Here is an 11,022-nt window from a genome sequence, read left to right as displayed (position 1 = left end):
TTTATTTTTTTTTTAAATGTGTCGGTCAGTAATGAATACACCTGTGATCCAGCAAGGAGATATGGGAACATGCCCTGTTAGGGTTCTCTGAGGACTGGATTTGGGAAACCCTGTACTAAATAGTAAGAAACACAGATAATCTGACTAATCCCTTTATGATATGGCATTGAAAAGGAACTGTTTCCTGGATAATCTCCTCCCTCACCTTAACTGAAGAAGTTAAACACTAACTGTTTTTTCATGTAACACACACATATCAACTTTAAATTTCAGTGTACAAATAAGCTATCAAGTTTTTGTGTGTTACATGAAAAAACAGTTAGTGTTTAACCCTTGTGCAAAACAGAACACACATTTGCACCCCTTCCATTGTAACATGGTTTTGTCCAGGAGACTGAAATAAGGATCCTCTTCATTTAAGATCCTTAATGAATCAGGCCCCTGGTTATTAAGTCCTGCCACCACTACAGCAAATAGGAGAAACTGATTTACAGGTGTGGGTCACTCACCCTCCTTCATTTACTACATGGGCAAAGCAAAATTTAAAGAATTGTCCAAATATGGACATTTTCTTTAAAACAAGGTACCTCTACCGTATTATTTCACCATTCAATAAAAACAAAATAAAAATCCTAGTAGTGGTGCAACAGATACGTTATGTACAATTTATCTGTGTATGGTTAGTAATTGGTCTGGACTTAGAGGTGTCCCACTTGTATCTTATAAAGCTTCACTTATCCGTTTCTGAAAGTACATTAAAAACAAAACTTCTATGTAGGAGTTAAACTTTTTTTCTTAGCTATAATGTCTAAATGAAAGCACATTTGTCTCAAATGGTCATCTAACACACATATGTTATCTAGTCACAATCATCTTACTTAGGCCTAGGAATAGAAACATATATTTTTTTGCTTTTATTCTTGCTGCCCAATCCCCCCCCCCACACACACACACACACACACACCACACAGTTTCAAATTAAAAATTAGGAACAGCAAGAAAAGAATAGGACATGCTCTCATTAAAAAAAATACAATGTACCGCAACACAGTTGGCATCTTAGGCTTGTGTGGTGTTTTCAGGGCTTCATTAAAAAAAAATAAAAAAATTGTAAAATGAATTGTGTCCAGGTTCCAGGTCCTTGGAATTGTTTTCCAATGAGGAGTGAACTGTATTGTATTAACCAATGCGCTATGACTAGACAAACTCCACTCTGTTGTTCACTAATCACATAACCTACTGAGTTTTTAATCACATGACTAAAGCAGATAGCCAAACTGCTTACCCAAATATTTCTGTAACTTGGAGTATTGACAGTAAGACTGTAAAAAGCAATATCCACCCAGAGCAGCTGACACCTACACTCATTGACAGTATAACTCCTTGTGCAGTATCATCACTATCAGATTATTTCTGGCTTGTTTTCTACACAGCCAGGGCCTGTCCCTCATGTGGAAGTTTAGGTGTACTCGACTTGCTACTAGCCATTCTGTTTTCTTCTTCCTTGTATCCTCTTTCCATCACTGCACAAATATAGGCAAATAGATTCTGATGACACAAAAAAAACAACAATGTGATTAGCATAATTATAAACAATTTGGATGAAATTGTGTTGGTTTTTTTACTGCTGGATTGAGCAAGAATAATAATGTTTTAAGTTTAAGGGGCCTATTTATCAAGTCTTAAACCATGTGGAAACGAATCCGCATGGTGTAGCATATTTAACAAAAGCCTAACGAACACAGGATATATCACAGATGCCTCCTGCATTAGGCTAAATATCACAGAATATCGGAGTCTCCATAATTCTCAATGTTGGCTGCGGTTTGGGCCAGATGATCAAACTTGACCCCGATGGCTATTGATAGCATAACCATTCTATCCTATGGGGTGAGCATCACATGACTTTTTTTTAATAAATGGCCCAGTACTTCATCCCTTATTTCTGCAAAAAGTGGAGATAATGTACATGACAATTTTACAGTGGTTCATAAATAGATCCCTAATTTTTAGTTCTTTGGCCAAAAAGCATTTCAAGCTTGAAGAGCTCTATTTCCTGTCACCTGTATGTGTTTTGTAGTAATGGAGCAGTACATGGAAATGTGGGTAGGATAACAGACAAACTTAATAGAAACGCTTTACATAGTGGTAACATTATTGTCATGATGTTAAAAATGAGTTGCTAAAATAGTAATTGTTCAGTCTTAAGAAGGAAACACCTGCTGTAATATTGCTGTTTGTCTGCTTTACCTAATTTAACCACACATGTGAGTGACAAGATGGGACAAGATCCAGCAATTTGGTGCTTGGGGCAAGTGACCTCACTCAGATGTGGTTGTAACAGGCCATCTTCTGACTCCATTTCTCAACATGACCATATTTGCTAGGGTGAGTATTGGGCATCAGGGTTATTTTGGATGATACATCCAGCAAAATTAAGGCTGTTGTCCAACATTGCAGCTTGTGTCCAGCTGTACGGCCAAGTCTATATTGTGCATTTCTGCACTTAACATGTTCTCTAAGTAAATATCATAGATTATCTTACTTTTGTTTTTGATGATTTAGCCAGGTTTATGCTAAGACCGACCCAACCTGATTGTGGATGCCAGACCGATTTGTTCCAACTCCATGATTTGAGAGATTTAGCAAGCACCACATCTTTGTGGAAAATGCTACATTGGTTATATTGTATCCATTTTTTTCAAATAGTTTATTCTTCATTTTGAAACAGAGAAATATGAATTGTGCTGAAAATATGTACATACCTTCCACCCATTCTCCAGTTCTGGTGCCCATTTGTCTTTCAAAATTGGAGAAACAGCTGAAATAAATTCAGTCCCCACATACTGCAAAGCAGATCAAAATGTTAATGTTTGAAATGCATATACATACTTGTCATTGGAAATCTAAGTTAATTATATACCAAGAGTCATTTACTAACTGCAAAATTTGCAGTGAATTTAATTCGCAAATCCACCTGTTTCTCAGCCAAGTGCACGTATATATCACACCCACATTCTGCTTTTGGGAACTGAAAATGTGCTGTGGGACCTTTTCAAGAGTTGGTATAATGAAGAGTAACATCACAAGGAGATGCTTCGCTAGTGTGTAACTAGCGAATGAAAGCAGGATTTCGGGTACAAGAGGGGCCTAATTTTAATTGGTCTACTTCTTGAAATATGGCCTCAGCTTCCTTGCAGTCCCAATTGAGGCTACTGCTTTAGCACTGGAATGCACTATGTTGCTGCTTTATGGTTCTGCATAGTATTCATAGTCCGCTCTGGTGGATCAGTGAGGTGTATAAAGCTATGGGATAAATAGAGGTATGCGGGTTCTGTGAGAGAGAAGGAGGAACCCCCCAATTGTTCTTTATTATACAACATCCTGTCCATTCTCAAACAGCTGTAGAGGAGGGAAGAATTTAAAGGGAGAAAACATCCATTTTATATTGGGAATAGGGTATGGCTGGTAATATGAACTGGGTAGTGTGTCTAGCAATGGCGTTTGTGCAATGGGGACAGCAAATGGGATGTTTGCCATAGGTTCTGTGTAAGGGGATCTGGCAGTATGATATGTACAACATGAGTGTAGATCTCAGTATCAGTTTTTATTTTGTATGTATAGACAACTACATTGTGCCATATCTCTAGATATTGTGCCAAAAGTCACTGTTACCATTGGGGGGTGGGGTGTTTGAAAATGTAATGAGATCAAAAACTTTGTTGCACTACATCGTCCCCACATCATTTGACATCATTTACAATTTTAGTGCATATGACAAAACAGAGGTTTGACAATTCACACCCTGCACAACTTTACTGAGGTGTGCACTGTATTTCTTATATTATTGGTTCACAGATTGGACCCTTCTAGCAAGTAATGGATTCTATACAACATTTTCATCAGTCTCTGTTTTCCTGATGCTTTTGAAAATTGCTGTTAATATTAGTCTACACGACTTTTCCTTTAAAAAGCATATGGACTGTATTTGAAAAAGAAGTATTGAATAAATGGAAAATTATATAAACTTTTCTTTTCTTTCAGTATGTTTTTCCTACATTGATAAAAAAAAAACATCTAAATGCCTATGAGCACGTACCAAAGGCAATAGAGATTATCAGGAAAACTTTGATTCTTGTATGTTCTATTGCAGTTTTTTCATTTTCAATTTACCAGTAAAGTGAAACTGTCAGTAATAACTATGTAATTAAATAGTGCATTACTGCCTAGCTATATATTAGAATAGCCACTTGAATTTAGACTGTAAGCCCAATGGGGCAGGGACTGATGTGAGTGAGTTCTCTGTACAGCGCTGCGGAATTAGTGGCGCTATATAAATAGATGGTGATGATGATGATCCAAACATGTTTACTTATTTACCTGCTATAAATTTCCATAATTTCTAAATGCTAGTCTACCAATACATTAGTACAAAAATAATTACAATTACTTCTATGATATGTTGACATCATTTCAAAGGTCCAGTCCTGCAATGTGTTGGCAAAATCACAGGAAAGGGAAATCCTTGTGTACCCTGGGTGAAAATGATTGTTTTCATTAAACATCGTTATTGCTCATCCCTGCAGCATGCTGGTGTCTTATATAAGGATTTGCCAGTGCCCTAAGATAGAGTGCGACTGGATTAGATCTACACAGTTTGCAATTCCACTTTTTCTATTTATAAAACACTGAAAGTATGCTGTTACTTGTAACAGGTTTTACAATTTAGTGCAGTTCCTACATAGAAATTGGTAAACTTTCCATACATAATTTAATTTATCTGGCAGGTATCTATATTGATTAAGTCATTTACTTTTATTCTCTCTTATGTAGCTTACCAATTATATTACTGTGTTACAGGTTAATGACACACAACATGTACAGTGCAGTGCTTAGGATAGACAGCCCCCAGAATCCTGCCTACAATGAGTGATAAGCACTGTCTTCCTACAGAAATTGAGGTTATTAAAGAGATTAATCACCTGATAATATTTAGGAGGAGCCTTATATCTGTAGTGACTTCTTCCAAGTTCCAATGCTAGATCTTCCAGCTGAGCAGAATTATCGATCCGAGCAACACTCTTCTCCACAAATGATAAGACCCTAATAATGAATGACTTGGTGAACCACAATGATTATTACAGCAATATGATTTGTAGAGCCTGTGTATTGCACAAACCTTCCTTATTGTCTCATGATCTAGGGACTAGTTCTCAAGGAAACCGTAACTGCCTAAGGCTAGACAATATCCTTGCTGGAACATAATGGTTAATCAACATGACAGAGCCACTGAGTAGGAATATCAATACTCTTAGGGCTAGATTTACTAAGCTGCGGGTTTGAAAAAGTGGGGATGTTGCCTATAGCAACCATTCAGATTCTAGCTGTCATTTTGTAGAATGTACTAAATAAATGAAAGCTAGAATCTGATTGGTTGCTATAGGCAACAACCCCACTTTTTCAAACCCGCAGCTTAGTAAATCTAGCCCTTAGAGTGACCCTGTGTGGTACCATTGGCATATATGATCTGCATTGCTAAGCAAGCAATTATATGAGCAGGTAAATATGCTGTTTTGTGTGGGTATGCAAATCTGTAAACTAAATCATGGCTCATAATAGATATCGCAACCAACTTATTGTCTCACTTCAGAAACATAATAAATTAAATATAATAAACATTTTTTTTTACTAAGTATAGCAGAAATATAGAAGGTTTATTGATTTTGATGCCACAGTCTTCAACAGTTAAAGCTACAATGTTTTCTCCCTAATGAATCTAGAGTATGTAATGGCAGTCCACAATTTCCATTGTAAGTATTTTTTTGTCTTTCATACACAAAAAGAAATTGTAGACCCCACTCTCCTGTTAACTTGTGAATACACTTTTTACAAGGGACATATGCCTAATATTTAAGGGAAACATTTTTGGTTTATTGTCTTGTATCACAATCTCTATTCTATTACTATTCTTTAATCAAGATCGGGGGATCCTCTAGTAGAAGCCTTGTCTCATACCACCTAGTGTTTTGAAAGCAGTGGTGAATGTGTTATTAGATTAATTGCGGGAGCCTGTTAATAAAACTCTCCCAGATCTCAAAAGTTTTCGTGTGTGTGTGTGTGTGAGTCTTTATGCAGTCTCCAGCCATCCATTCCATCCGAAAACAAAGAAAAGTTTATTGTATATTTTTTTAAACTGCCCTGTATTTGTGGCACTGCTCAGTTCGAAGAACTGCACATGCGAACAGACATCTCCGCTCTTCGGAGCAGAGCTGACAGCACTGAAATCCTTCAATTATGATGATAATGTACTCCAGCTGAAGCTGGCATACATCATCAAGACAAGCTACCGGAAAAAACTTTTTTTTCGGAACTTGTTAGATTGCGGTTTGGAGCAGTCACCATACTGTAGAATGGTGACTGCTCCCAAAAATGTAAAGGAATGCAAATGAGCAGATATCCACGATATCTGCTGCGATGCACCCTTCTTAAATATGCGGGACACAAAGATGGGCATGTATTTTACGATAAGTGCACGAGAGTGCACTATCACAATTTGTTAAATATGCCCATTAGTGAGGAAGTGCGGACTCTATATACTCTGCTTAATCATCACTAGAACCTAAACAGAGGACATGGGGCGGGCTGGACCAGGGGGCAGGGGGGCATCGGTCCCCCGGGCCACTCGGAGTGACAGCCGTTTGGGCCGCACAGGTGGCCGCATCATATGACACGCGATGCAGCAGCTGCATGTTGTCAGCCCGCACCTGCAGAGGACTTTGAAGTCAACACAAAATTTAGTTTAGTAACATATACTGTTCATTCTGCACAATGTATGCATACCAACACAATTGTCTTTTGGGTCTTATAGATCCAAATTCTTTCCTTCTGAACTGTCCTTTGTATAGAAGAGTTGGTAAACGTAGTTCTTAATGAAATTAATTTCAGGTGTCACATTTTGGGCATTTGAAACGTTGAGAAGTATGGTACATGTATAGAGGAAGTCAATGATGTTTACTGAGTAGCAAAACCAGTCAATAGCTCACTTGTCTTGCTATAATTCTGGAAGAGTGCTCAAGTGAGGAATCTTTTCATTTATGATGTCTCCAGCTGCGTACTCCCTAACACTGCTACAGTAACATTTGCTAGCTGGTGCACAGTGTCATTATTTCAGAGTGTTACTCAATCCTATTTACTCATTGTTGTAAAACAAGCACTTGTGCCTCTTGTTTCAATTACCATATCTCATTTAAGACATTTTCACTAGAGAGCAGGTATTTCTCACCTTCTATTGAGTGTATATATATATAAATATGTATGCTATATGGCACTGATGCTTTATAAAGACTAAATCAGGGATGGATATGACACCTGTTCGCTTGCACAGGGGCCCTTTTTATACTGGGGGCCCATTCGATTTTATACATTATCTTTACATATATAACTTTATTTGTATATATTTCTCCACCTCTCCAATGCCTGTGCTTAATGCTAGCCAAACATATGCTCTCAGCTATGTAAACAAGTTTGGTAAACAGTATGGTGGAGGAGATACAAATCCAGTTATAAACGGGTGAGGAAGTGCAAGTTCGGTCATTGATCCAGCAAAGGTACTAAAATTTCATGCTAAACTTTCCTACACAGAGCAGGCAGCATAAGTGCTAAGTTCCTATCACACAAGTGCTGCTTAGGTCTGTGAATGCTATCGACAGCATTTATAGAACAAATCAGTGTTAGTATTTCAGGAACTTAGAACGTACACTAAGGGGTAAATGTATCAAGCTGAGAGTTTTCTGGCGGGTTTGAAATACCAATCAGATTCTAGCTATCATTTATTTAGTACATTCTACAAAATGATAGCTAGAATCTGATTGGTTGCTATAGGCAACATCTCCACTTTTCAAACTCGCCGGATAACTCTCAGCTTGATACATTTACCCCTAAATGTTATGTGCAGCAAAACAGTATATAAATGCACAGTTGTCTAGGCTAATAGATGCAGCTGTGCAAAGCACCGGTAAGCTATTAGCCTACTCACAAAGCATTGCTCTGCAGGGGGGTTAGGAGGAGATGCAGTCACTTTATTCCTAGTTAGACCCCTTCCCAATGATCTGTGAGTAAATGTATCAAGCTGAGAGTTTTCTGGCGGGTTTGAAAAACCAATCAGATTCTAGCTATCATTTATTTAGTAAATTCTACAAAATGCTAGCTACAATCTGATTGGTTGCTATAGGCAATATCTCCACTTTTCAAACTCGCCGGAAAACTCTCAACTTTGTACATTTACCCCCTGGACTTTCCAGCTATTAAAGATGCACAACCATGTAGGGAAATACTTTACTTCATTCTTTACCTTGCTTCCTTACCCTAGCTAGAGTGCCTACATTTCTCCCACAACCCTGGCAGGGTGGGAGGGGTGTAAGATGAAGGACAATCACAAGCCACGGTGAAGAGGTTGTGGGTCAGCTGTCAATTAAAGATGGTTAGCTTAATTCAGTGATGGGCAACAGGTGGCCCTAGGGCCATGCAGCCCTCCGCTTCACCCGCGGCTCCCAGCTCCTTCATGGTTCTTTTTTTTTTTTGCTATAGCATGTAACACTTGTATAAAATGCTTGCTGAAATGTTATTACAGAGAGTGCCTCTTTCTTTGATTCAATGTAATGTTTTAACTTCTTACTGAGATTAAGGGTAATATGCTGCCCTATTGAATGTCATAAGGCTGACCCACGTGGCCCCTTAAGTGTTTCGGGTTGCCCATCACTGGCTTACTTGATTTGCTGGTTCTGTAATAGAGCCATGGGAAAAAAGACTGCCAAAGCTGCCTGTGGGACTCTGGCTAGGGTAAGGGGGCAGGTTAGTAAAATATTTTCCTAGGTGGTAGTGCAGTGTTGGTTTTAATTCCTCATTTTAGGCACAATACTCTGGGGTGTGAATACCTATTGCAATAGAATTAGATTTCTCAGATGTATAGAATGTGTGGAATTCTGTATGTTAACTATTTGATTAGATGGAGCTCCTGTTCAACATATTAAAAGCGCACATATGTCTTGTATTTGCTAGGCAGTTTTGATGATTTGTTGTGAAAGCAGAAAGAAAGAGTGAAGAGTGCGGTGAGGTGGAAGAGAGGAGGTGGAAGGTGTAGCACACTTATATGTGAAAGTATATTCACACATGCAACTTATTTATATCTAGACTCTATTGTATTGCAAGTAGATTCCTTATCTAGCCATACTGTGCCGAAAAGGTGATTTTCATCAGTGAATACAATTTGCTTTGCTTAGTTCAGAACAAAAATACCATAAAGAGAGTTTAACCAATTGTTTAGATTCACAGTGTTAGTAAAATTCTGTAACAATTTGGATTTATGAAGATAATTTTATTTAAAGGTGCTTTATACCACATGTCCTCTGTGCCACCTTGTCTCCACTTCTATTTCCTATCACCCCTCCTTCTTGCTGCATTGGTTTGTGTGCAATTATATGTGAGAAGAGGGCGTGCATGGGTATAGGGTGCTGAATTTGGGTGGTGAAAGGGGGCCTAAATATTATTCCTGAACAAATGACCCTGACTGAACATGCCTGACACTGGACTGGATAGTAAGTGTGAAGCAAGAGAAAGATGTCTAACTAGATACATGACATCATGATTTACCTCAGTCCATGAGCCCGCAGGTCTTTACTGTTTGCCAGTCCATGTAGATCATCCACATCACGGAAGAGAAAAAACACATCTTTACACTCAGGGTGCGTTTCAAAGAGCCTGAAATCACATGACTTGCATTTATTAACCCTTTCACTACTGCAAGTTTGCAAGACTACTGTGTATTTTTTGTATCTGATTATAAATAAGAATAATCATTAGTTAAGGGGAGGTTAAGTGCTTCCTGCCTTACCTGATAAACAGAATAACTCCAACTTTAGCAATATCTTGCTGAATGAGTCTCCAGGACTCTAGAAGCAGCTGCCTTTGCTGTAGAGATAGGTCGAGGGTGGGTAACAAGGGTTCAGGTGCTACATGGTCCACTGAAGTTCTTCGTGGCCATCCCCATCCTGACAGGACACATCCCATCACTTCTTCACCTGTCAGTCTCTCTGTGGGCTTCAGCACATAAACTTGTAAGCTGAGGAAGTGCACATGCTAAGTCCTGCCTTTTCAGTCTGGAAAGATCAGTTACACCCACAGATTGTCTTCGCCTGAGACTAAAAGCTTGAGATGTCGCCACTTAAAGCACCAGCCACAATTTTCACATTTACAGTCCCAATCTCTGCTGCTCTCAGTAACAGCTTCTTGTCTCCTATGAAGACCATGAGGCTCCAGCTGTGACAAGGAGGAGGCAGTCTGTGCCCGCTGGAGATCCTCAGATGTTGTGTGTCTGTCATGGCTTCAGGGAAGTAAGAGACATGCTAATAACTCATTAGAGGTAGCGAGACGTGTGCAAGTTACCAAACTGTCCTTATGACAAATCAGCTCTTCTCTGACAGCATCCATGTCACCCTGAGCTCAATGTTGTTTGTCACTTCCAGTGTAAACAAAAGAAGAAGCATCTGCATGGCACTGGGAGCGTATATAGTGCTTGACTGTTCGTTTATTACACACCTCAAGTGCAGTCAACATGTAAACAAATAAAATTCTCCAGATGCCACAAAGGGTAGGCTGCTTGGCTCCATCATAATGGAACCGATTAAAACATTAACCTATGGTGGATTGAAATAAATGTATGGTTGTATTTATATGAAGATAATGTTGGAAAACAAGTTTCAAAGGAGGAAAACAATCACGCAATCTAAAATCTCATGCCTAGCAGCACATACATAACCACCTGTCATTTAGTTGCCTTCTGCATCAAATAAGAGTTTATTATGGAACAGTAGCAGAGTATAAATATGATTCAAGTGCCATTTCTGATTTGAACATGAGTGTTACTGCAGAAGAGGATTAATAAGGCACCTTCCTTTGCTCATAATCCATAAAACAAGATTCCGTGTTTTAAAAAAGATAGTCGACATGGGGTGGGATGGAGTTGGC

The 11,022-nt window shown here is 38.7% G+C and overlaps 1 protein-coding gene across 1 annotated transcript; it reads right to left on the bottom strand.

Annotated features, from left to right (window-relative positions):
• Positions 1-803: 803 nt before the first annotated feature.
• On the bottom strand, positions 804-10,451 carry LOC142109113 (neuroglobin-like). The gene is made up of 5 exons (XM_075193161.1): positions 9,890-10,451; positions 9,649-9,756; positions 4,983-5,103; positions 2,766-2,846; positions 804-1,548 (listed from the first exon to the last, which is right to left on the bottom strand). Exons 1-5 carry the CDS (start codon positions 10,063-10,065, stop codon positions 1,426-1,428), a joined length of 609 nt encoding a protein of 202 aa, XP_075049262.1. The 5' UTR covers positions 10,066-10,451; the 3' UTR covers positions 804-1,425.
• Positions 10,452-11,022: the final 571 nt, after the last annotated feature.

This window comes from Mixophyes fleayi, chromosome 12 (genome assembly GCF_038048845.1).
Source record: "Mixophyes fleayi isolate aMixFle1 chromosome 12, aMixFle1.hap1, whole genome shotgun sequence".
Lineage (NCBI taxonomy): Eukaryota > Metazoa > Chordata > Amphibia > Anura > Limnodynastidae > Mixophyes > Mixophyes fleayi.
This window is presented reverse-complemented; position numbering and strand designations above follow the sequence as displayed.

Coding starts and splice junctions, on each gene's coding strand:
- LOC142109113 (XM_075193161.1), bottom strand. CDS start 10,065: ATGGGATGTGTCCTGTCAGGATGGGGATGGCCACGAAGAACTTCAGTG. Junction 5,104..9,648: donor CTGCGGGCTCATGGACTGAG/GTAAATCATGAT, acceptor ATTCATTATTAG/GGTCTTATCATTTGTGGAGA. Junction 2,847..4,982: donor CTCCTCCTAAATATTATCAG/GTGATTAATCTC, acceptor TCTGCTTTGCAG/TATGTGGGGACTGAATTTAT.